The 24611-nt window shown below is 45.9% G+C and overlaps 1 protein-coding gene across 5 annotated transcripts in view; it reads left to right on the forward strand.

The window, feature by feature from the left end:
- Positions 1 to 16768, forward strand: part of SLC52A2 (solute carrier family 52 member 2) — a 139746-nt gene extending 122978 nt beyond the window's left edge. For all 5 annotated transcript variants that reach the window (XM_069221113.1, XM_069221112.1, XM_069221114.1 and 2 more), the window contains 2 exons: positions 533 to 656; positions 14728 to 16768. In XM_069221113.1, the coding sequence (XP_069077214.1) occupies positions 533 to 656; positions 14728 to 14940 (337 nt within the window). In that variant the 3' untranslated portion in view covers positions 14941 to 16768. The remainder of the gene's footprint in view (positions 1 to 532; positions 657 to 14727) is intronic.
- Positions 16769 to 24611: the final 7843 nt, after the last annotated feature.

A 24611-nucleotide genomic window follows, 5' to 3' on the forward strand; every position in this document is an offset into this window, starting at 1 on the left:
CCTCCTGGGCAAAAACAATCTGATGTGGAGTCTTTATCCTGGTGCATTGTGGTCGAAGGAGGAGTCACAAGAGATCTCACAACTCAAAACTCCTTTCAAGATAAACCTCCAAAAGTGCAATACTCAACACTAAATGCAAATCATGGGAATCTACAGCACTACGAGCTGTGAACTGATGATTACAGGCCAAGTAACATTTTCCCTAATTTATTTAACAATAAGTACATTGGAAAGCAGAAAAAAAAACAAGGAACACATTGATATACAATGAAAGTCATTGTAGAATATCTGGGTGAAGGGTAAGATTAAAAATACTTGCAAAAAGAAGTTAAGCCAGTTGCAGCTGGGGGAGGCTTGTGTAAAATGGGCTAAAATGGGGAATAAGGAAACTGAGGGACCATGTAGTCCATTGCGAGGCAATGTTCAGGGTGTTACCACAAGATGTTGGTTAATATAAGTGTGGATTTACCACCCCTCTGCTACATCTGCTGACTCTCATGCCTGGACTCCACATCTCTGTTTCCCTCCGCAGGTCGTCCTTGGGACTAGGTCTCATCTCTGGCCTGGGAGTCATATTTGGCACCTACCTAATGGTGCTTGCGGTGCTGAGCCCCTGTCCGCCCCTGGTGGGCAGCGTTGCTGGGGTGGCCCTGGTGGTAAGTACCACTGCTCCTCACTTACTTAGCCAAGTGTCTTGAATTTATGGCCATAGATACACCATAGTGAGTCACAATTAATATATGTTAAGAGACTGATGGGTGCTCCCGAGGTCACAGGGTTCTAGGTTCAGCCTATGCTCATGTATCCTACTTACAGGCTGTTAAGCAGTGCCAGAAATCGCTTCACTCCCGTCCTATCTCCTGACAGGTGCCAGTGACAGGAGAGAGATTAGCCAAACACAGGCACTGATCTAACTTGTTTTAGCATTATTGGTGCTTATCCGTACTTTTGTAAACCAAACCAATACCTCATTGTGCAAAACATAAAATTGATACATTTAATGACTGTGTTTAGTTTGCCCTTCATATGGGATATAATGTATAGATCTTGGGACTTTCAGCTAAATCTGCATGTCCCAATATTTATCCTGCCCCCCCTCACCAGCCCACACACCCCCCCCCCCCAACTAAACTGTGGCAGGTTTGATATAATGAACTTTAACAGGTGCAGTAAAATCCTTCACACTGGCTTATACCTGGTGCAGTAAACTTTGCACCACTTGTAACTGTGATCACTGCGCAAACAGCTGTTTGCTAAGGGTTCTCAGTTATCCCTCCCACTTGTCATAAGGGACTGAGTCGTCACCTACGGTCTCTATACCATAAAGAGAACTATGGGCCAGATGTATGATTGTTCTGGTGGCAAAAAATCACTTGCAATTTGTGACTACTCTTTTTGCAACCACTACCTTATTTTGTGGACCAACCTATCTACTAATAAGTTGGTTCACAAACTAAGAAATGGTGTGGGTCATAATCTGATCTACATTATTATTAATATCAATTAGGTCGCAAATTGTAACTCATTGCGATTGGTCATTATCACAGGGGTATTGGTCTGAAAGGGTCAGCAGGCCACCATGTCTAAGATTGCTTTTAAATAATGCCCAAATTTCCTAAAGGAAACCAGCCTGCTTTTAGAAAAAATGTTTTCTTTTTCTACACGTTCCAGTGAGGTTTGGCCATTTAGACCACACCCTACTTCCCCTCAAAATGTTACCCCAATTCACAAAAGCAAAGGGGCAGCCCTTCATTTTTTACAAATAGGTGACCGCCCCAGTTTGTAAGTCAAAAGCTTTTCAATGGTTTGAAACCCAAATTCTGGGTTCAAACCATTCACACACAAATTACAGAGTCACAGTTTTGAAAGGATTCCCACAACATGCTCATTCCAAATTGCAGTTCGGTAACAATTTTGAGTCAGTAAAAGAATGCTAACTACAAAAATTGATTCACCTGTAAGAAAAAGCTATTTGGCTGTCTCAGACACCCTGATTAAAATCGAAGTGTTCCCTACCTCAAAGTAGGTTAGCACATCTCTCTTCAAACTCTTTCATCTGTGAGGACAGGTGGATAGAAAGTCTGGAATGCTTATGTTAAGGGTGAGGCCCCTCCCTACTTGTGCAGCTTTAGGAAAGAAAGCCGCCTAAATCCAGTGGTAAAACTGTGATACTTAGTTACCATATGTGTCTTGCTTGAAACATAGTTTAATGTTTTGTGCTACTGATAGCACGAGTTCCATCATCCATCTGCACAGGAAGAAACTTCACTGGATGCCCCACCACCCATTTGCACAGGAAGTGACATCACTGAATTTCCCACCATCATCACATGAACTGACATCAGCCCACCCCCTCTCAATGGCCGCCGCAGCACGGACGTGCCGAAGACAAGCCCATCTGCACCTGTCTGTACACGTAGTACCGCCGGCACCAGGAAACTTGGTTCTCCTGCTACCCCTCTACACTCTCCGCGTTGTCATCCCCAGACATCTGTGTACAAAGGGTTTCCTCGCTGAACCATACAACTCTGAGGAAGTGTTCTCCTCACTTTCTTCAAGTTTTCATACACTTACCCACACACACCACACCTGCACCGTCAGCACCCAACACCCCTCTGTCTTACACTCTCACAGTCCTAGAACCACCCACACAACACTCTGACCTTGAATGCATGCTCCTCAACACCAGCACGCTCCCCAAAATACACCAGAGAGTGTGGGGTCCTGCTGCATGGCAACACTTCAGACATTATTTTCCTCACGGAAACCTGGATGAACCTGGACCTGACATCATTCTCCCCAAACCACCATCTCCCCCCTCCCCTAAATGTAGAAGATCGCCAGACAAGACATACTTCACATGCCCAGAGGCGGAATCCTCATCATCACCCACAAGAACGCCATCAGCCTCACCACCTCCACAGCACTTCATTCTCCAACATGGAACACCTGACGTTCAAGCCAACTTCACCCAAAGTGGCACTCACATCTACTGGCAACTGGGACCATGCACCAACTTCACCAACACCATCACTGACTTCATCTCACCACTACTCAGTGCTAGCAATTATAGCCGACTTGGAGCCCTGAATTTCCACCTGGAAAACCATTCCAACCCAGCTCAAAAGCATTCATCAGACATTGGTTGTCTGGGCCTCAACCAATGAGCAAATGGTCCTACCCACGTTGCCTGACACCTATTTTCACCACCTTCAGCAGCATCAGAGTCAACAAGCCCACACCAGTCTCCTGGACTTGACCACACTCTTGTCAAGTTCAACATCCCAGTCCAGTGCACACACACCACCACCACCAGACCAGCCTGCCAAAACTGAAACAGCATTACTGACAATGATTGGAACATTGATCTCATCCCCCACCAACCCAAATCCAGCAGTTTCCTCTCCAAAGCCATCAAGAATTTCACAAATTGGATCACTCCTGCTTTGACTCCCCGGACCCTCCTCACACACATCAATACAACATGATCCCCAGGCTAATTGGTATATGGAGGAATTCAGACTAATGAAACCCCGTTGGAAACAACTGGAGAGTAAATGAAAAATGAGCCAGGACAATGCAGACAAGAACGTGTTCAAAGGCACTATAACCAAATGGTCTGGACCACCTAACTCACATCTCTGGCGGTCTGCATCTATGCCAGTACCAAGAGAATAAAATCAATCCTCACTATTGTGAAGGATTTCACCTCACAGACCTCCAACACCGTCACCCCAGCGCAGAACCTCTGCAACAATTTCTCAATTCTTTAGTAACAAAATCACCTCCATTTATATCAATTTCAACCCATAAACGGACCTCACCAAATGTCTCCCGATCTTATCCAAAGAACCAGTGCTAATTAAGTAGCTAGTCATCACCACAGAAAAAAGCAATGTTGCACAAAGTTGTTCCACCCAGGGGCCCCATTAGACCTGTGCCCCCACCACACCTACTCTTGGAAACACACAACTTTCCTCCCATTGCTGAAGAAACCCTCAAGTCTTATCAGCTACACACCAATCTTGCCACCAGCCTCAGCCACTGTCATGGAGAAAATCAACAGATGCCTCACCAAAGAGAAAATCAACAGATGCCTCCCCAATTACATCAATGACCACAAAACTCTTCAACACCATTCAGTTCTGATTTTATACCCAGTCACAAGGAAACTTCCCTCATTGCAGCCACAGATGGCATCTGCATGACTGTGAATAGAGGATACACACGGCCCTTATCCACCTGAACATCTCCACAGCATTTAACACGTCTTCAATCCTCATCCAACACCTGCACCACATCGGAATCCAAGCACATGCGCTCTGATGGATCTGCTGCTTCCCATGTGGAAGGACCCAATCAGTCTGTCAGGTACCATCCCTGCGACCTCATCTGCTGAGTTCCCCAAGGATCCTCCCTGACCCTCTTCAACGCGTACATGATCCCTCTAGCCAGCATCGCCTCTCACGACCTCAATGTCCATTCCTACCGCAGCACACAACTCATTCTCTCCCTCATGGACAGGACACTCAGTACCCAGATCATATTCAATGACTGCTTGACAGAAATCGCCCACTGGATGAAGACGAACTGCCTGAAGCTCAACACCGACAAGACAGAAATCGTGATCATGGAGAAGAGGACTTCACAGTGCGACTCCACCTGGTGCCCAACAGAGCTAGGATTGACCACGCCAAGATCCGTGGGATTATCATTGACAGCAAACTTGACATGACTGCCCAAGTCCATGCTGCCCCAGCCTAATGCTTCTGTAGCTTGAAGATGCAGAGTAAGATTTTCAAATGGCTCTCAATCTGCACCCGAAAACTGTCATGCCTGCCAGGGGTGTGGAATTTAATGAAATATCTACTTATCCATAGAACAAGTTGCTTCATACATCTACTTGTCCTAACTAAAAAAAAGTCACTTGTCACTTGTCCCTTTGGTGCCATGTAGTGCGATGAAACATTATGGAATCAATCTCATTTTATAATAGCTCTGATATTAGCCTCTCTGATTATGCCAGGTCTCCTTATGCTGCCACCTTTTCACAGATCTACACACTGGGGCTGGAGTTGCAGTAAACCATAGTTCTAGGGTTGGAATGCCCTTTTATGTACGACTCAACTACTAACTTGCATATTTTAGCGGTCTTCACCTGCTTTTCTTTAATCTTTTCCCATATTGAGAAAGGTAGAAATTTTACTCCTGACAATGGCAAAATTAAAACTTCTTCCAGGTTTGAAAAAAAAGTGGTTGGAGGAAAAGTGAACTTGTGAACGCTCAACAGATTTTCGGAAAAGCAAATCTACACATGCATATTTGCTTGTGTTAAAATGCAGTTCACAAATATTTTCTAGGAGTACGATTTCCTGACCCACTTTTGTATATTCTTGTGAATTTGTGAACGCCGTAAACGTGCATTATTGTAGAACATATGCCATGGGTGCACTTTTGTTACTTTCCTTAAGAATTGAGCCTTAATTAGGTCTGGTGTTAACCAAGACTTGTTGTCTATATTAAAATTCTATCTCCATCTATTGGCTGGCTTCACTATGGGTGACAGCTTTCTGCTCTTTCACAAGGAGCATACTGGCACACAAAGTAGCTTTGTTCAGTGCCACAAACTACTTGCGCAATGTGTACTTTTTGAGGCCAAAAACGATTTTTGCAATGTTTGTTATAATGGTGGGGGCCCAGCAGCTCCCACAACAATAAGGTTTTTACAAAAACGATGTCAAAACAAGACACACATTGACAAAACCAAAAAGCTGACCACCAGTGTTGGACCTATTTGCCAATGTTTGTTTATTTTCATGTTTCCTGTAATCTTGTTGAAACTGGTTACACTAATGTTCAGCTGTGAATATTGTTTGGAAATACTAGCATGCAATGACACATTGTACTAAATGAGGCTTCAAAGAAATGGTACCTAAAATTTCACAGTAGTTTAGTGAAATGTTTATTTACCAAATTGCCAGTTTTTGTCAACATTTTATTCTGAGAACAAAGAATTATCAATCTTGCTTTCGAGCTTCTGCAAATATTTGCATCTAATCAGAACGCATTCTGGGAACATTTTACATAGCCTTATATTATGAAACTTTGCAAATGTGTGTAAAATATTTTATACAGGAACAAGTGTTAGTATTGTAGTCTGAGCTTACAACATTTCTGTAGAGCACTCACCCTAATAATAAATGCTTTGCATTAATGAACCATTAATACAGGTTCAAACACCATTAACAGATGGACATGAATATTACCTTAACTGCAGATAATACCTTTCCTTGATCCATAACGTGGTATTGTAAATTGCCAGCCAAAGGCATTGTGCTGCAGAGGGTTGGGCCAACTTGTCCCAAGGATAAAATTGTTGTCCTTGACCCCAAACAGTATGCTCTGGACGTCAAGCTATATGAAGTCCACACTCCAGCACATCCTGGTCACAAGCAAGATGGACTGTGGGAACACCCTGTATGCCTGTTTCAACAAATTAGTCACCCGAAGGCTGCAGACCATTCAGAACTTTGCGGCCAGAATCTCTCTCAATGTCCCAAGCCATATTCACATCACACCACGTCCAAAGAAGTTCCTCTGGCTCCCCATGCAGAAATGACCACAATTCAAACTCCTCACTCACACTTTCAAGGCACTACATAACACTGGCCCTGCATACCTAAGCAATTGCATCTGCTTTCACAAATCTTCCAGACACCTCCGCTCACCCGGACATCTATTTGCCCACATCCCACCAATATGGAATACCAGATGTGGAGGTTGAGCTTTCTCCTACATCGCTCCTAAAGTGTGGAACAACTTGTGCTGCTACACATAAGAGATTCCTCCTCACTTCTTGAATTCCGCAAGAAGCTGAAGACCTGACTTTTTGAGTGGTCCCACTAGGCCCTAGGCATGCCTAGACTCACACCTGCTCAGCTATAGGATAACTTTCTAGGTGATTGTATGCTCTGCAAATCAGCATAACTTAACATAACATAAGGTGGAAAACACATTTTGCAACTGTTATTTTGTGTTTTTGCACCCACTTTTACCAGCAGCTTATAGCTGGTGATAAATTACAGCACAGATCCACTTTGCTCCCAACTCACAATAGGCTCAAAGTGGGCACAGTAGTTTGCACCTACTTCTCCACTTTGCACATGGGTGTAAATGTGGTCTCAGATGTTTTAGTCTCTCTTGTGCCAGACATTTCCTTTGTGGAATGAATTCCAAGCCAGAGTGCCACAGGAAGTTAGTCTAAGCCGTGCGCAGAGATGAAAAAAACGAGCGTTGGGGCATGCACAGGGTTCCACACACTCATTCCTGTTTCTGTAGCGTTCCTTGTTATTGCTGAAGAAGACCAGGGTTTTGGGCGAACTGAGAGCCTCCAGGACAGCCAGGTGCCCCTAAACCCTTGTGAGCGCAGGCAGCATGGCCGTGGACCTAGGCGAGACTTGGTGCGCCAGTGGTGGCTTCCGATTGAACCAGCCAGGCATCACTTGTGGTCTTAGGAAGAGCACAGGGCTCTGGTCTTCAGGGCTTGAAGAGTCGGACAGACACAGACGACCTGGAAGCCTGCACAATAAAACAGGATGAGGGATCTGGAGTGATCCTCTTCTTTGCTAAGCCAGCTAGGAGGGGAGAATATGTAATGCATTGCGTCCTGCAAGGCACCTTGAAGTAAACTTTGATGCGCAACATAGATTTAAAAAAATGTTTTTATTGATATTTCAAGTGCAAGATTATTACAACATAAAGCTGCAGCGTTGCAATCGCAAAAATAATCCATGGGTCGTGCAATCTTATGCTGTAGGCGATCTCAAAGGAAAGCATGTCCAACAAGTACTGCAAAATGGCCGTATCATGCAGTGCACCCAAATGAAGTGAGTGACGTTTTCCAAACTTCGTACATTAATAGAAAGAAAAGCAAAGAAATTATGCAAGATACATGTTTAACAGCAACAGAATAATCAACGAAAAAGAAGTGCTCAGTATGAGCCTCTGTGGCTATCAATAGTCGCATCACATGCAGTTCCCATGCCTCCCTCTTCCATCCCGGTCGGTCATGGTGGGTGTAGGGGACATCAAGGGGACCCCAAAAATATGCAAAATCCATTGCCTATCATGCACCCATCCCCACTCCGGTAGCAACTGGGTCGATCCTATTATACTGGTCATGGCCCTAAAGGCTAGCCACCATCTCCTGGCAGAGGTCTGCGAGTGTATGACAGCGTAACCCTCTAGCATCTTCAGGCCTCATTTCCAACCCTTCCGCTGAGGCCAAAATCTCTACCTCCACCTGCTTTTGGGGGGACCATGGGGTGATTTCCAATGACCCACCCTATCTTTACAGGCTATTCCTAAGGCCAGGTCCAGGAAGCTGTTGCCCACCTTTTTCTGTGGCCGCCTCCTATACAAGCCAAGCAGGCGCATCACTGCAGCACTAAGCTGACGTCGGCCCATGGTGCACTCCAGGACCTGCACCCACAATCGCTCTGACAGGGCAACACCATACCATGTGCCAGAAGCTTGCATCGACTAGGGCACACCCACGACAGATCCTGTCATTGGCGTGGAGCGTAATATTCAATCGGTGTGGTGTGAAACCAGTACAGTGCAAAATAGTTAAATTGAGTGAATTTAATCCGCGTGTTACGGTTGACCTTATAAGAGCTCTCTAGTACATAGGCCCACTTCTCCTCTGCAAAAGTCCCACCTATCATGGCCTCCCAGTGATCTCACAGGACCGGCAGATCATCAGCTCTCATAGAGAGTACCATTCTATACAGCCAGGAAATAAGATGGCATCCACTACTGAATGTCATGCGTCTGCTGTTCTGGATCCACCTCCCAGTGCATCCGTCGCAAGCATTTGCAATGCAACGGGTCTCGCATTTCTCCGAGTTAGAGCTATTAGCAGTTGTAAACTCCCAACCGGACTTTTCTTTCCTCATTAAATGGAAAAAGAGTGCAAAAGCACTGCTACAGTTCACTCGTAGTGAAACCTATCGGCAAAAGTGCAATTATCTACGTAACCGGAAAAAACGCAATTAATTATGTAACAGGGTCGCTATCATGCAAAGCGCTCGACTTCTGCCAAGGGTGATCGCGCTACGAAAAAAGAGGAACAAGTAGTCCAGAAACCGGACGGAAAACAGCGAGCCTCTTATGTTTTCACTACTTGGTCGCTGCGCTCGAGGAGGGCTAGCCACCGGAAAAGGCATGACGTATGCATGCCTTCCACCAATGAAAGCACGCAGATTTTAACAGGCAAGCGCACAAACCAATACTGACGTGACATGGGCGGGGTTCCGACCCCTTTTCTAAGTACTACAGCGTCTCACAAGCGATACGCGTACACAAGCGCATGCTGGCGCAGGCTCAATCCCTAAAAAATGGGTACCCGGCAAGTCATACTCAGTCTCCAGTTCCTACAGCGTCCTGGAGGCACCTTCAGAGTAGCAGTTTCCATAGGTCTCTATTTTTGCATCTGTCCATGCAGCCAAGTGCCTGGCAGGAAAGTATCCATCTCCAACATCAGGACATCCCACCAATGGCAGCATCAAGGCATAAAGTGGGACTGCCCCCATTGTTGCCAGGCCCCTTCCTAGCATCTGTGCGCCAAACGCAACAGCCTAGAGCCAGTTTTCAGGGCCAGCTTGACTCTCCGTAGTGTGGCCAGCAACACCCCCTCTCTATGGGCAGTCCGGAGATCAGCCAACTCTGCCATATGTGTCATAGCGAGCGACCCACTGCAATTGTCCCGTAAAATAATGTAATTCAAAATCTGGGGCCCCAAGAACCCCCCCTTGTTGTTGGGTGCTGAAGTATGCACTACGACCCCCAAGTGCGCTGGCCATCCCAGATCAGCTCCCGGAGCTGGCCTTAAACCATTCCTTCGGTATCCAGATAGAGTGATTTGGAAAGTGACCGTTTTGGGTCTGAGCCACGCGAGCCATGATGAAGAGTTGCAGTGTCCTTCAGAACGCCACAGCAGCGCAAAGAGTAAGAAGTGCCTTCTCATGGTTTTGCAGCATTAATCTTTTCTGGATTCACATGGCCTGCATTATTCCGCCATCTAGTGGTTGGGTCCGGAACTTTCCACTATTCCACACATTTTTTAGTCCATCTTTTTTTTCTGTCTTTGTTGGGCATCGACAGAACCTCCATTCGGTGTCCCCTTGTGAGGTCGTCAGACTTCCTCTGGATGTTACCACCTTAGGTCGCCATCTTCAGATTCTTTTTTTCCGCCGTTGGGTCTGGATGTTTGCAGAGACGTCTCCAACACAAGGGAAAAACTTTGGAGGATTTGCGTGGAATTCAACAAGAACTTTGCCATCTTGGTTCTGCATACAATAGCGCAACCCATCAAGTTCATCCCTCACTCAAAGACATCTGCGTCATGACCAGTCCAACCGCAGTGAATCAAAAGCCTTTTTGTATGTCTACAGACAATGCCAGTGACTCGGGGTACCGCCCCACAAGTGTTTTTCATCCAGGATATGGTACAGCAATCTGATTACAGGTGCACAAAGTGGATGAATGCTGGCAGCATATTCAGTACAGTTACTTGTCTTTATCTATGACAGCTCTTAAAGAAAAGCATCCTTTGGGTACTCCTACTACCTAGTGGCACGACCAGGAATGGCTTTAAATGTAAATGCTGAAATCTTTATTTTATTCCCTGCCTACATCCAGAATGTAGGAGGCTGGCCTGGCTTGTAGTGGGTACCAGAGGTACTTACACCTTGTGCCAGGTCCAGTTATCCCTTATTAGTATAGAAGAGGTGTTTCTAGCAGCTTAGGCTGACAGAAGGTAGCTATGGCAAAACAGCTTAGGCTGAACTAGGAGACATGTAAAGCTCCTACTATACCACTGGTGTCATATGCACAATATCATAAGAAAACACAATACACAGAGTTAGTAAAAATAAAGGTACTTTATTTTTATGAAAATATTCCAAAAGTATCTCAGTGAGTACCCACAGTATGAGGATAAGTTATATACACAAGATACATGTACACAAACCAAAATTAGGTAATTAATAGCAAGAAAAGTATTGCAAACAGTGTAGAATTACAATGGATAGCAATAGGAGCACATAGGTATAGGGGCAACACAAACCATATACTCAAAAGGGAAATGCAAACCACGAATGGATCCCAGACCTATGTGAGCTTGTAGAGGGTCGCTGGGACTGTAAGAAAACAGTGAGGGTTAGAAAAATAGCCCACCGCAAGACCCTGAAAAGTAGCAGTAAAGTGCACCTACTAACCCCAGGGAGCACAGAAGTCGTGATAGGGGGATTCTGCAGGAAGAACAAACACCAGCAATGCAACAACAGTGGATTTCCGGACCTGAGTACCTGTAAGACAAGGGGACCAAGTCCAATAGTCGCGACAGTGTCGGGAGTGGGCAGGAGCCCAGGAAATGCCAGCTGAGGGTGCAAGGAAGCTGCCACCTGTTGGAAGAAGCTTGGAGTTCTGCAGGAAAGAAGAGGACTAGGGACTTCTCCTCTGGAAGACTGATGTCCCACGTCACGATGTAGCTTGCAGAGGTGTTCCCACTCAGAAAGACCGCAAACAAGCCTTGCTAGCTGCAAGGGTCGCGGTAGAGGTTTTTGGGTGCTGCTGTGGCCCAGGAGGGACCAGGATGTCGCCACTTGGAGGAGGAGACAGAGGGGGCGCCCAGCAACTCAGGGAGCCCTCACAGAAGCAGGCAGCACCCGCAAAAGTACCCTAATAGGCACTTGGAAGAAAAGTGAACCGGAGTCCACGTGAAGTCACAAAAAGGAGTCCCACAACGCCGGAGGACAACTCAGAAGGTTGTGCACTGCAGGAAGGAGTGCCGGGGACCCAGGCTTGGTTGTGCATGAAGGAAATCCTGGAAGAGTGCACAGGAGCCAGAGCAGCTGCAGATCACGCTGTACCCAGCAATGCAGTCTAGCGTGGGGGGGCAAGGACTTACCTCCACCAAACTTGGACTGAAGAGTCACTGGACTGTGGGAGTCACTTGGACAGAGTTGCTGAGTTCCAGGGACCACGCTCGTCAGGATGAGAGGGGGACCCAGAGGACCAGTGTTGCAGTCTTTTGGTGCCTGCGTTAGCAGGGGGAAGATTCCGTCGACCCACGGGAGATTTCTTCGGAGCTTCTGGTGCAGGGTGAAGGCAGGCTACCCCCAGAGCATGCACCACCAGGAAACAGTTGAGAAAGCCGGCAGGTTTAGGCGATACAATGTTGCTGGTAGTCGTCTTGCTACTTTGTTGCGGTTTTGCAGGCGTCCTGGAGCAGTCAGCGGTAGATCCTTGGTAGAAGATGAAGAGGGAGATGCAGAGGAAGTCTGGTGAGCTCTTGCATTCGTTATCTGAAGAATTCCCCAAAGCAGAGACCCTAAATAGCCAGAAAAGGAGGTTTGGCTACCAGGTTAGGAGGATTGGCTACCAAGAGAGGTAAGAGCCTATCAGAAGGAGCCTCTGTGTCACCTGCTGGCACTGGCCACTCAGAGCAGTCCAGTGTGCCCCCAAAACACCTCTGTTTCCAAGATGGCAGAGGTCTGGGACACACTGGAGGAGCTCTGGGCACCTCCCCTGGGAGGTACTGGTCAGGGGAGTGGTCACTCCCCTTTCCTTTGTCCAGTTGCGCGCCAGAGCAGGGCTGGGGGATCCCTGAACCGGTGTAGACTGGCTTATGCAGAGATGGGCACCATCTGTGCCCATTAAAGCATTTCCAGAGGCTGGGGGAGGCTACTCCTCCCCAGCCCTTCACACCTATTTCCAAAGGGAGAGGGTGTAACACCCTCTCTCAGAGGAAATCCTTTGTTCTGCCCAGGAGGGCAGAAACCTGTCTGAGGGGTTGGCAGCAGCTGCAGTGGAGACCCCGGAAAGGCAGTTTGGCAGTACCCGGGTACTGTGCTAGAGACCCGGGGGATGATGGAACTGTCCCACCAATACCAGAATGGTATTGGGGTGACACTTCCATGATCTTAGACATGTTACATGGCCATGTTTGGAGTTACCATTGTGACGCTATACATAGGTAGCGACCTATGTATAGTGCACTCGTGTAATTGTGTCCCCGCACTCACAAAGTCCTGGGAATTTGCCCTGAACAATGTGGGGGCGCCTTGGCTAGTGCCAGGGTGCCCACACACTAAGTAACTTTGCACCCAACCTTCACCAGGTGAAGGTTAGACATATAGGTGACTTATAAGTTACTGAAGTGCAGTGGTAAATGGCTGTGAAATAACATGGACGTTATTTCACTCAGGCTGCAGTGGCAGGCCTGTGTAAGAATTGTCAGAGCTCCCTATGGGTGGCAAAAGAAATGCTGCAGCCCATAGGGATCTCCTGGAACCCCAATACCCTGGGTACCTCAGTACCATATACTAGGGAATTATATGGGTATACCAGTATGCCAATGTGAATTGGTAAATTTAGTCACTAGCCTGTTAGTGACAAATTTGGAAAGCAGAGAGAGCATAACCACTGAGGTTCTGGTTAGCAGAGCCTCAGTGAGACAGTTATGCGTCACACAGGGAATACATACAGGGCACATACTTATGTGTACTGGGGCCCTGCCTGGCAGGGTCCCAGTGACACATAGACTAAAACAACATATATATACAGTGAAATATGGGGGTAACATGCCAGGCAAGATGGTACTTTCCTACACAGAACTTCAAGTGTTAATAAATAATGCCCAGTGGTTTGGCCCATGTTTTCATGTTTTGCAACCTCTTGTACAGAATGCCTTGAGCGCGGTTATTGCTGCCTGTTCAAGGTATGGAGTTGTAGATGGGTGCCTGTGAATAACAGGGATGTTTTGGACTCTGGCTCTGAGTCACTTAAAATCGACAATGAGTGCAAATCTTGAGTTGTGCTTGATATCAGGCAGAACCCAAGTCTACTGCTCCTCCTGCTTGTTCCTCTATGCTCGCTCTATGCCTGTCCCTCACATATCTCCATGGTCACTCTGCTGTGCTCACTCCATGCCTGATCGTCCTAACCTCTTTTCTTACTCACTCACTCCGTTTGCGCTACACCACCGTGTTCCTCTGTGCTCCCTCCATACCTGATCTCCCTGGCCTATGCTCTAACTCCCTCCATGCCTGCTCTCCCCCAGCATGTTCCTCTGAGCTCACTCCATGCCTGATCTCCCTCACCTATCCTCTCGCTCCATGTTTGTGTTTGCTCAGCTTGTTTCTCTGTGCTCACATCATGCTTGATCTCCCTCACCTCTCCTCTTACTCACTCCATGTTTGCGTTCCCCCAGCTTGTTCCGCTGGGCTCAGTCCATGCCTGATCTCCCTCACATGTCCTCTCACTCCATGCTTGCTCTCTTGCAGCATGTTCCTCTGTGCTCACTCTGTGCCTGATCTCCCTCACCTATCATCTCACTCACTCCATGTTTGTGTTACCCTAGCATGTTCCTCTGTGCTCCCTCCATGCCTGATCTCCCTCAACTGTCCTCTCACTCACTCCATATTTGCTCTCCGGCAGCATGTTCATCGGTGCTCAGTCCATGCCTGATCTCCCTCACCTGTCCTCTCATTCACTCCATGTTTGCTCTCCGGAAGCATGTTCCTCTGTGCTCACTCCATGCCTGTTTTCCCTCACCTGCCCTCACTCACTCCGCAGCGTGTTTCTCCATGCTCACTCAATGCCTGCCCTTCAGTGGGCATTTTCTCTGCACTGACCATGTGCCACTTCTCTCCTTCTCCCCAGGTTACCTGCTGGATCCTCTTCCTGGGCCTCTTCTCCTACCTTAAGGTGGCTATTGGGAGCCTGCTGCACGAGGCAGGGCATGCAGCGCTGCTGTGGTGTGGAGTGGCCATCCAAGCTGGCTCCCTCGTGGGGGCCTTGGTCATGTTCCCGATGGTCAGCCTCTACCACCTCTTTCAGAGCGGACAGGACTGTGTGGACAGCTGTCCTGCCTGACGCCCTTAACAGAGCCAGCCCAGTCTCGATGCCAGTACCAGACTGTTCGTTATTGACCAATGTGGATTCCCAACATCCCAGCCACATGTGGCTCCTGGTGAGTGGCCAGGGGGCCTTCAGCCACACTACTGTCAGGGTAAGCTGCTAGTGACTCATGGATGAACCGAGGAGTCGCCCCACAACTTCTGACCAAATCACATTCTCTGGGAAAGCTGCACATCCCTACTTCACGAGTAGGTGCTCAAGACGTTTCCGCTCTCAATTCCCCACTCGCTCAACGTGAAGATATTCCTCTGAGGTTCCCTGAAAAACATAATCATATCAAGGTCCTACTTCAAACCAAAAGCTGGGTTTTATCTATTTTTTATACTTTGTTTTAGACTGTTTTTATTAATTTTTTTTCCAGAATTGTTGTGTGTGAATAATCTTTTCATAATGTCTGTATGTCAGAAGTTCCACTGGCTGCATTCCTGTCATGGCTTTGGCTACTGAATCTTTTACTTCAGGATACAGATTAAGAACTTGTATGAACCTAACTTTGGAGAACTAGGCAGATGCATTACATGATTTTATTTTCAGAAGACACAATGGTGATGCATTTTGCCTGGCTGTAGTAACCAGTGTGGAGTGAGACGGTCTGACCGTCCCCATGGCTTCTCATACGAATCGCCACAGTAGAAAGGAAAGGGCTGCAGTGCGCTGCCAGTTTGTTCTCATATAGATCAGGGAACTTGTAGCGTGCTTGCTCAAAATTAGATGGACTCAATACTTGACTGCTTCTAGGTCTAGTCAGGCAGGTAATTGGAAAGGCCTGGCCTAATTTGCAATAGATAGAAAAAGGACAGCCCCTACCTCGGAAGTATGGGGAGGGTTTTGAGTAAAAAGAGTTCCATCATTTAACTATTACACAGAAACACACATGTACACACAGTATGGAGTATGTATGTGGGCCAATTACTAACAGCTGTATTTTATAAAAATGTTTTTATGGAGTAATGTGAATAGCAGTATCATGGATTATGTCATTTGAGATGTTATTGGAAATGTCAGTGATGTCATAAGTCCATTCATTTAACATGTCATGAGTGATGAAATATGAGGTCATAAGCAGTGCATGACTGTGCACAACTTGTAGTCAGTTCACTATAGGATAGCTGGGGAAGTTGTGGTTTTCGGTTTTTAGACCTTAGTTCTTACTTTATTTAAACACCTGACTACAACATCCCTTTAAACTTTGTTTCTTTAGGTGAATTATCAGGGTTTTTTCTTTTAATGTAAGCCGAGACTTTAGTACCATACCTAACTATAATGTCACTTTAACCTTTGGTTCTTTCAGTGAAGTTCTATGATTTTTTTTTTCTTTATATCATTTTCAAAGACGACCACATAGCCAACCCATACGGTGAGCCTATGTCCAACCCCCAGATGGTAGCTTAACTTCTCGCTGGTGCCCAACCTGCGGATGGGTCCTGCGCTTATCCCTCCAGAAGTGTCCAAACCCCCCCGGAGCCCAGCCCCACCCACCTGCTGTGCAAAACCAAAGCCCTACACAGCAGGGGATGGGTCCAGGGCTTGGCATCCAGAGCAGGTGCCACCTGCCCATCACGCACAGCCTTTACATGGGCGCAGCAATGGGCTGGCCCTGCACCCAATCCTCTGTAGTCAGCAACCCCTGTCGCATACAGCCTAAGGTCTGCACAATGGTGACTGGCTGCAGGGACTGGCCTATGGCCGGACCATATTTGTACATTTTTTTTTTTTTTTTTAAATAAATGTTTTATCTGTACTGTGCTACCACAAGAGGTGCCGTGCTGGGTAGTGTGTGTGTGTGTGTATATATATATATATATATATATATATATATATATATATATATATATTCGATGGCATGTGTAGCTGCAGATAAATCAAATCAAATCATTAACATTTATAAAGCGCGCTACTCACCCGTGCGGGTCACATGCTGTGCACTGTTCCTGCCATCTAGTGTTGGGCTCGGAGTGTTACAAGTTGTTTTTCTTCGAAGAAGTCTTTTCGAGTCACGGGACCGAGTGACTCCTCCCTTTCGGCTCCATTGCCCATGGGCATCGACTCCATCTTAGATTGTTTTCTTTCTGCCATCGGGTTCGGACGTGTTCCTCTTCGCTCCGTGTATTCGAATCGGAAAAAGACTAAATTCACCGAAAATCGTTGGTATTGTTTTCGATCGCGAAACATCTTGCATCGACACCGGCGAAACACAGCTTCGGTGGCCTTTCGGGGCTTCCGCGTCTAGCCAGGGCCTGGTCGGCCCGACCACAGAAGACGTCGAAGCCTAATGGACCGGACCCCATTCCGTTTCTGCCCGCAGTGCCACACCAAGTATCCCTACACAGACCAACACCTGGCCTCTAATCTGTGTTTGTCACCGGACCACAGAGAAGATACTTGCGAGGCCTGCAAGTCCTTTCGATCGAAGAAGACCTTGAGGGATCGGAGGGCGAGGCGGATGCAAATGGCGTCGAAAAGTTCAGAGCACCTCGACGTAGAAGAAGAGGAGATGGCTATCTCCATCCAAGGTTCAGATTCGGACGAGTCCGACGCAGACCGACCATCTACAGCAGACCAACACATGAGTACGCCTGCCCTGACCCAAGCCCACAGTCACTCAAAGACAAAATAGAAGGCCTCGGGGACGCCACTGCCATGGCTCGACCCATAAAAAATCAAGCGGTGACCAAGCAACACCTTCGGCACCGAAAAAGGCCCAAATCGTGCCGAAGTCTTCAGACTCGAGCCGAGAACCAGTCACCGAGAAAACTCGACGTCGAGTCGGCAAAGCCTCGAAAGAGCCTTTCGGAGCCGAGGCCTACCGTCAGCATGGGCATTTCGGTGCCAAAAAAACGGCTTTGGAGCCGAAAAAAGCCTCGTACTCTGAGAAACATGGACTCTCTAAGCAACTAAAAGAGAGACACAGATTTATGGAGGAACTTCAAATGGAGGAGTTTGATGAAACACAGGCAAGGATACAGATCCATAAGGATACTGGGAAGATCCAAACTGCACCTCCTCTCAAATTAAAAAGGAAACTGGCTTTTCAAGGACGATCAGACACTGAACAGCCAAAGGCTAAAGTGCCCAGGGAAAAATCGCTGTCTCGACATTTTTCGCCAGAACATTCTCCTCCACATTCTCCGCAAAGAACAGTGTCACCTCTTGCCACGCCCACTGCACAGTCACCCACACACACTGTGCAGTCGCAAGAGGATACAGATCCCTGGGACCTCTACGATCCCCCTGTGTCGGACAATAGCCCTGAGTGCTACCCCTCGCAACCCTCTCCACCCGAGGATAGCACCTCATACACCCAAGTCTTGGCTAGGGATGCTGCATTCCATAATGGAAGCATGCACTCAGAGCCATTGGAAGACGATTTTCTCTTTAATACCTTAACCTCTACGCATGCTTCCTACCAAAGTCTGCCTATGCTCCCAGGCATGCTTAAACATGCCCAACAAGTCTTTCAGGAGCCCGTGAAAGGAAGAGCCATTACACCACGGGTCGAAAAGAAATACAAGCCACCACCGTCAGACCCAGTGTTCATTACACAGCAGCTGCCCCCAGACTCTGTAGTGGTTGGAGCTGCGAGAAAGAGAGCCAACTCGCAGTCATCTGGAGATGCACCACCTCCAGGTAAGGAGAGTAGGAAGTTTGACGCGGCAGTGGCGCATAGCAAACTCTAAAGCCCTCCTCGCACGATATGACCGAGCTCATTGGGACGAGATGAGCGATATCATCCAACATCTCCCCAAGGAATACCAGAAACTGGCTCAGCAAGTGGTAGAGGAGGGACAAGCAATATCGAACAATCCGATATGATCTGCATTAGATTCCGCTGACACTACAGCAAGAACAGTAAACACTGCAGTAACAATTAGACGACATGCTTGGCTAAGATCCTCAGGTTTCAAACCAGAGATCCAACAGGCGATCCTTAACATGCCATTCAATCAACAACAACTGTTTGGACCACAAGTGGACACAGCCATCGAAAAAATGGAGAAGGACACTGATACAGCCAAAGCCATGGGAGCGCTCTACTCGTCCCAATATAGAGGGACATTCAGAAAACTGCAATATAGGGGAGGTTTCAGACAACAGCCTTCAGAAACATCCACCTCTCAAACAAAACCCACCTACCAATCACAATATCAGAGAGGGGAGTTTCGCGGGTCCTTCAGGGGACAATTCCCAAGGTCAAGGGGGAAATTTCAGCCCACTAAGCAGGCCACTAATAACAAGCAGTGACTTGCCCGTCAGCCTCCCCCAACACACATCACCTGTGGGAGGAAGACTGAGATTTTACCACAAACATTGGTCAGACATAACCACGGACACATGGGTCCTATCAATTATCCAACAAGGTTACTTTATAGAATTCACACATTTTCCTCCAGATATTCCCCCAAGAGCGCACAAACTCGTCGCAACATCTAACAATGTTACAAACAGAGGTGCAGGCACTTTTAACGAAACAAGCCATAAAACTAGTACCTCATCAACAAAAAGGAACAGGGGTTTATTCCCTATATTTCCTTATTCCCAAAAAGGACAAAACACTAAGACCAATATTAGATCTCAGGACTCTCAACCTATTCATCAAATCAGAACACTTTCACATGGTGACACTACAAGATGTAGTCCCCTTACTAAAACAGGGAGAATACATGTCAACACTGGATTTAAAAGATGCGTATTTTAATATACCCATCCATCCATTTCACAGAAAATACCTCAGGTTTGTCATACAAGGAAAGCATTACCAATTCAAAGTATTACCCTTCGGGGTAACAACATGCCCCAGAGTATTCACAAAATGCCTCGCAGTAGCAGCGGCCCATATAAGGAGACAACGCATGCACGTATTCCCATATCTCGATGATTGGCTAATAAAAGCCAACACTCAACAGCAGTGTCAAAATCACACACGTTACGTAATAGATACCCTACACACACTAGGGTTCTCTATAAATCACCAAAAATCACACTTACAACCATCCCAACTACAACAATACTTGGGAGCAACACTCAACACTCAAAAAGCGATTGCAAGTCCAAGCCCACAAAGGGAACAATCATTCCCCACCATGGTACCAAAGATACAACCAAATCAGCACTACACAGTCAGATTGGTGATGAGACTCCTGGGCATGATGGCATCATGCATCGCAATTGTCCCAAACTCGCGGCTACACATGCGGTCCTTACAACAGTGCCTAGCAAAACAATGGACGCAGGCACAGGGTCAACTCCAAGATCTAGTGTTGACAGACCGCCAAACACACTATTTGCTTCAGTGGTGGAATCCTGTAAATGTAAACAAAGGGCGGCCTTTTCAAGACCCTGTGCCTCACGCCATTCTCACAACAGATGCATCAATGATTGGGTGGGGAGCACACCTCAACAATCACAATATACAAGGACAATGGACCAGTCAACAAACTACTACACATAAATCACTTAGAGCTGCTAGTAGTCTTCCTAGCACTAAAAGCATTTCAACCTCTTCTAGCTCACCAACACATTCTTGTCAAAACAGACAATATGACAACAATGTACTACCTAAACAAACAAGGGGGGACACACTCATCACAACTATGCCTCCTAGCACAAAAAATTTGGCATTGGGCAATTCACAACAACATTCGCCTTATAGCGCAATATATTCCAGGCATTCACAATCAATTAGCGGACAATCTCAGTCGAGATCACCAGCAAACTCACGAGTGGGAAATACATCCCCAGATACTACAAGAATACTTTCGCCAGTGGGGGACACCAGACATAGATCTGTTCGCCACAAAACAAAACGCAAAATGCCAAAACTTTGCGTCCAGGTACCCCCACCCTCAGTCCAAGGGCAATGCTCTATGGATCAATTGGTCAGGGATATTTGCTTACGCTTTTCCCCCTCTCCCACTCATTCCTTTTCTAGTCAACAAACTGAGTCAAAACAAACTCAAACTAATACTCATAGCACCAACGTGGGCACGCCAACCATGGTACACCACACTGTTGGACCTCTCTGTAGTACCTCACATCAAACCTCCAAACAGACCAGATCTGTTAACACAACACAAACAACAGATCAGGCACCCCAATCCAGCGACGCTCAACCTAGCAATTTAGCTCCTGAAGTCTTAGAGTTTGGCTATCTAAATCTTCCAAATGAGTGTATGGAAGTCATTAAACAGGCAAGAAAACCTACCACCAGGCATTGCTATGCTAATAAATGGAAAAGGTTCGTTTTCTACTGCAAAGCAAAACACATCACACCGTTAGATGCCTCCATACAAGACATCGTAGGTTATTTACTACACCTACAAAAAGCAAATCTCGCTTTTTCTTCCATCAAAATACATCTCACTGCAATCTCTGCTTACTTGCAGATTAAACACACAAAATCACTATTTAGAATACCAGTCATTAAAGCCTTTATGGAAGGACTAAAACGGATCATACCTCCAAGAACCCCACCAGTACCCTCATGGATTCTTAATTTTGTACTTACACGACTCATGGGACCACCTTTTGAACCCATGCATTCTTGTCAAATCCAATTCTTAACTTGGAAGGTGGAATTTCTAGTAGCTATCATTTCACTTCGAAGAGTTAGTGAAATACAAGCGTTCACTATTGAAGAACCCTTTATACAAGTACACAAACATAATATAGTTCTCCGCACAAATCCTAAATTTCTGCCAAACGTCATCTCACCGTTTCATTTAAACCAAACTGTGGAGCTCCCAGTCTTCTTCCCACAGCCAGACTCAATAGCAGAAAGAGCACTGCATACATTAGACATAAAAAGAGCACTAATGTAATATATAGACAGAACAGAAGCATTTCGTAAAACTAAACAATTGTTTGTCGCTTTCCAAAAACCCCATGCTGGTAACCGTATATCCAAACAAGGCATAGCCAGATGGATAGTCAAATGCATACAAACTTGTTACCTAAAAGCTAAAAGAGAGCTACTCATTACACTGAAGGCACATTCCACTAGAAAGAAAGGAGCAACAATGGCCTTTCTAGGTAACATACCAATGACAGAGATTCGTAAGGCAGCCACTTGGTCCACACCTCATACTTTTACCAAACATTACTGTGTAGATGTGTTAGCAACACAACAAGCCAAAGTAGGACAGGCTGTATTAAGAACTTTATTTGAAACAACTTCAACTCCTACAGGGTGACCACTGCTTCTGGGAGGATTACTGCTTTTTAGTCTATGCACAGCATGTGTATCTGCAGCTACATATGCCATCGAACAGAAAATGTCACTTACCCAGTGTACATCTGTTCGTGGCATGTTCTGCTGCAGATTCACATGTGCCCTCCCACCTCCCCGGGAGCCTGTAGCCGTTTAAGTTGCAATTAGAAATTGTATATATGTAAATAAACACTACTTCAGCACAAACTATATACATACTTATCTATTCCATTGGATGGACATCTTTACTATTCTCATTCTACCACTCTTACCTCACCCTCTGCGGGAAAACAATCTAAGATGGAGTCGATGCCCATGCGCAGTGGAGCCGAAAGGGAGGGGTCACTCTGTCCCGTGACTCGAAAAGACTTCTTTGAAGAAAAACAACTTGTAACACTCCAAGCCCAACACTAGATGGCAGGAACAGTGCACAGCATGTGAATCTGCAGTGGAACATGCCACGAACAGATGTACACTGGGTAAGTGACATTTTCCTTATTAATTGTGATTCAAGGCCCCTCCATATGGCCCTGGGGGATATAGATATATTAATATGTATATAAATATACATTCACTGACAAAAGCAAAGGTTAAATTGCCCTTATACTTGGGTGGCAGAATCCCACAAATATAACATTTGAAAACCAAAATCCACTGAAATTCACCGGTTCTAGTTCAGTGAGCTAACTGACTTTTGCCCCGCCATGCACTAATTATGACCTCACACATTACATCTCTCAAGACATGTTTAATGACGTCACTGATTACATCATCTTCTGAATATGACCGTTTACTATACACCTTTCACACTGGAAGGTATTCGGCGAGCTATAACTGGATACAGTTTTCCGTCATCTCTGCAGTGCTAACAGGCACAACACCTCTCAACTTGCAGGACATGAAGCATACCTGTGAAATCATATGCTTTGTAATTGGCATTCAGATGCGTAAGAGTTGTGATATCTCTGTAGACAACACTGCAATCAGCAATTTATTAAACTTTAAATTGCAGTCAAAATAGTGTTTGGTGATTATTTAACTCAATGACGGTGAACCAGCTAAATACCTCATCTGATAAAGAATTTAAAGTCAGCAGCTTAACTTCTGTGCATTCGGCCCTGATGAGGCATGGACATCCAGGTGCTATTCACAACCCTGCGTAGTTTGTAAAAATGCAGGGCACCTAATCCAGAAATTAGCAGAATGGCGCACACCACAGAAAAACGCTTACAGTCATACTGCAACTTAAACTGCCTGAATCATCCATACAATAGACATTCTTCAGAAGTGTCTGGCTCTGAATTTTCACTGACCTTCTAGAAATAAACATCTGTATCTCATTCTTCACTTCATATAGAAATTGTCAATAGCAGTACATGACAACTCTTCAACGTCTGCATGCGAATAATGTATTGTAAGCTTTAATTTTTCTCACGTATTTTGGGAACAGGAATTTGATGTAAGCCACAATCTATTTGTAGCGTAGCTGTGCCACTCACACTAGGTCCTCTCAGTCTGTACCTTGTTTGAAAGTATTGTTTGCACTTAAAAACTTACCAGTAGTTAAAATGTGTACCATATACGTTTTACAATACAGAATGAGACTTGTCTCCAGGACTACACTGTATTTCATACATGCACAGATGCATATGCAGTCAACCTAGGATGTATAGATTTGTGGGCCACTTGTTTTATACAATGATCTAGCGGTGAATGTACTAATTTGAAGGGCTGTAGCTTCAATGATGTCATCTCTGATGTCTCCAATGATGGCATTTAACACGTAATGAATGATGCAATATGTGAAGTTAGGAGCAGTGTTTGGTGGAGCACAAGTTCTAATTTGCTCACTGAACTATAACTGGCAAATTGCAGTGGTTTTACGGTTTGGGAACATTATGTTGTGTGTGAAATTGTCATCTAACTATAACATCACTTACTTTAATCTTTGCTTTTTCTGTGAATTTCTCACTTTTTAAAAATTATATTCACCCAGTTTCCCCACTGCGTACAATCTTTGGCTTTGGGCACCAGGTGTTTGGCTGCAAGTTCGGCTGTCTGGCCCTGTGAACACTCCTCCCACCCCCTCCAGTCTCCACCTACACACAATCTATGGTTCTGTGTACAGGAGATTTAGACGTTTTTTCTTTTTTTACTCGTGTCACATCTTTTTATTGTTTTGTTTAGTTCGGAACTAATGTTTTTATTCATTTTGATTTTTTGTGCAACTCGTGGTCTGTGGAGATGGTCTTCCATGCCGGTTAAATATATTATTTTATAAATTTCACAACAGACCACTATTTTGTGACACTGCTTCATCATTTTCTCTCAGTTCTTTATGCAGCACTTCCTGTAGAGAAGGTGGTTCTCGTTCTACCACTCACCTCTGCTGCTTCTCTCCACGACTTATGCTCTTGGG

The sequence above is a fragment of the Pleurodeles waltl genome, chromosome 2_2 (assembly GCF_031143425.1).
Source record: "Pleurodeles waltl isolate 20211129_DDA chromosome 2_2, aPleWal1.hap1.20221129, whole genome shotgun sequence".
In the NCBI taxonomy this organism is placed as follows: domain Eukaryota; kingdom Metazoa; phylum Chordata; class Amphibia; order Caudata; family Salamandridae; genus Pleurodeles; species Pleurodeles waltl.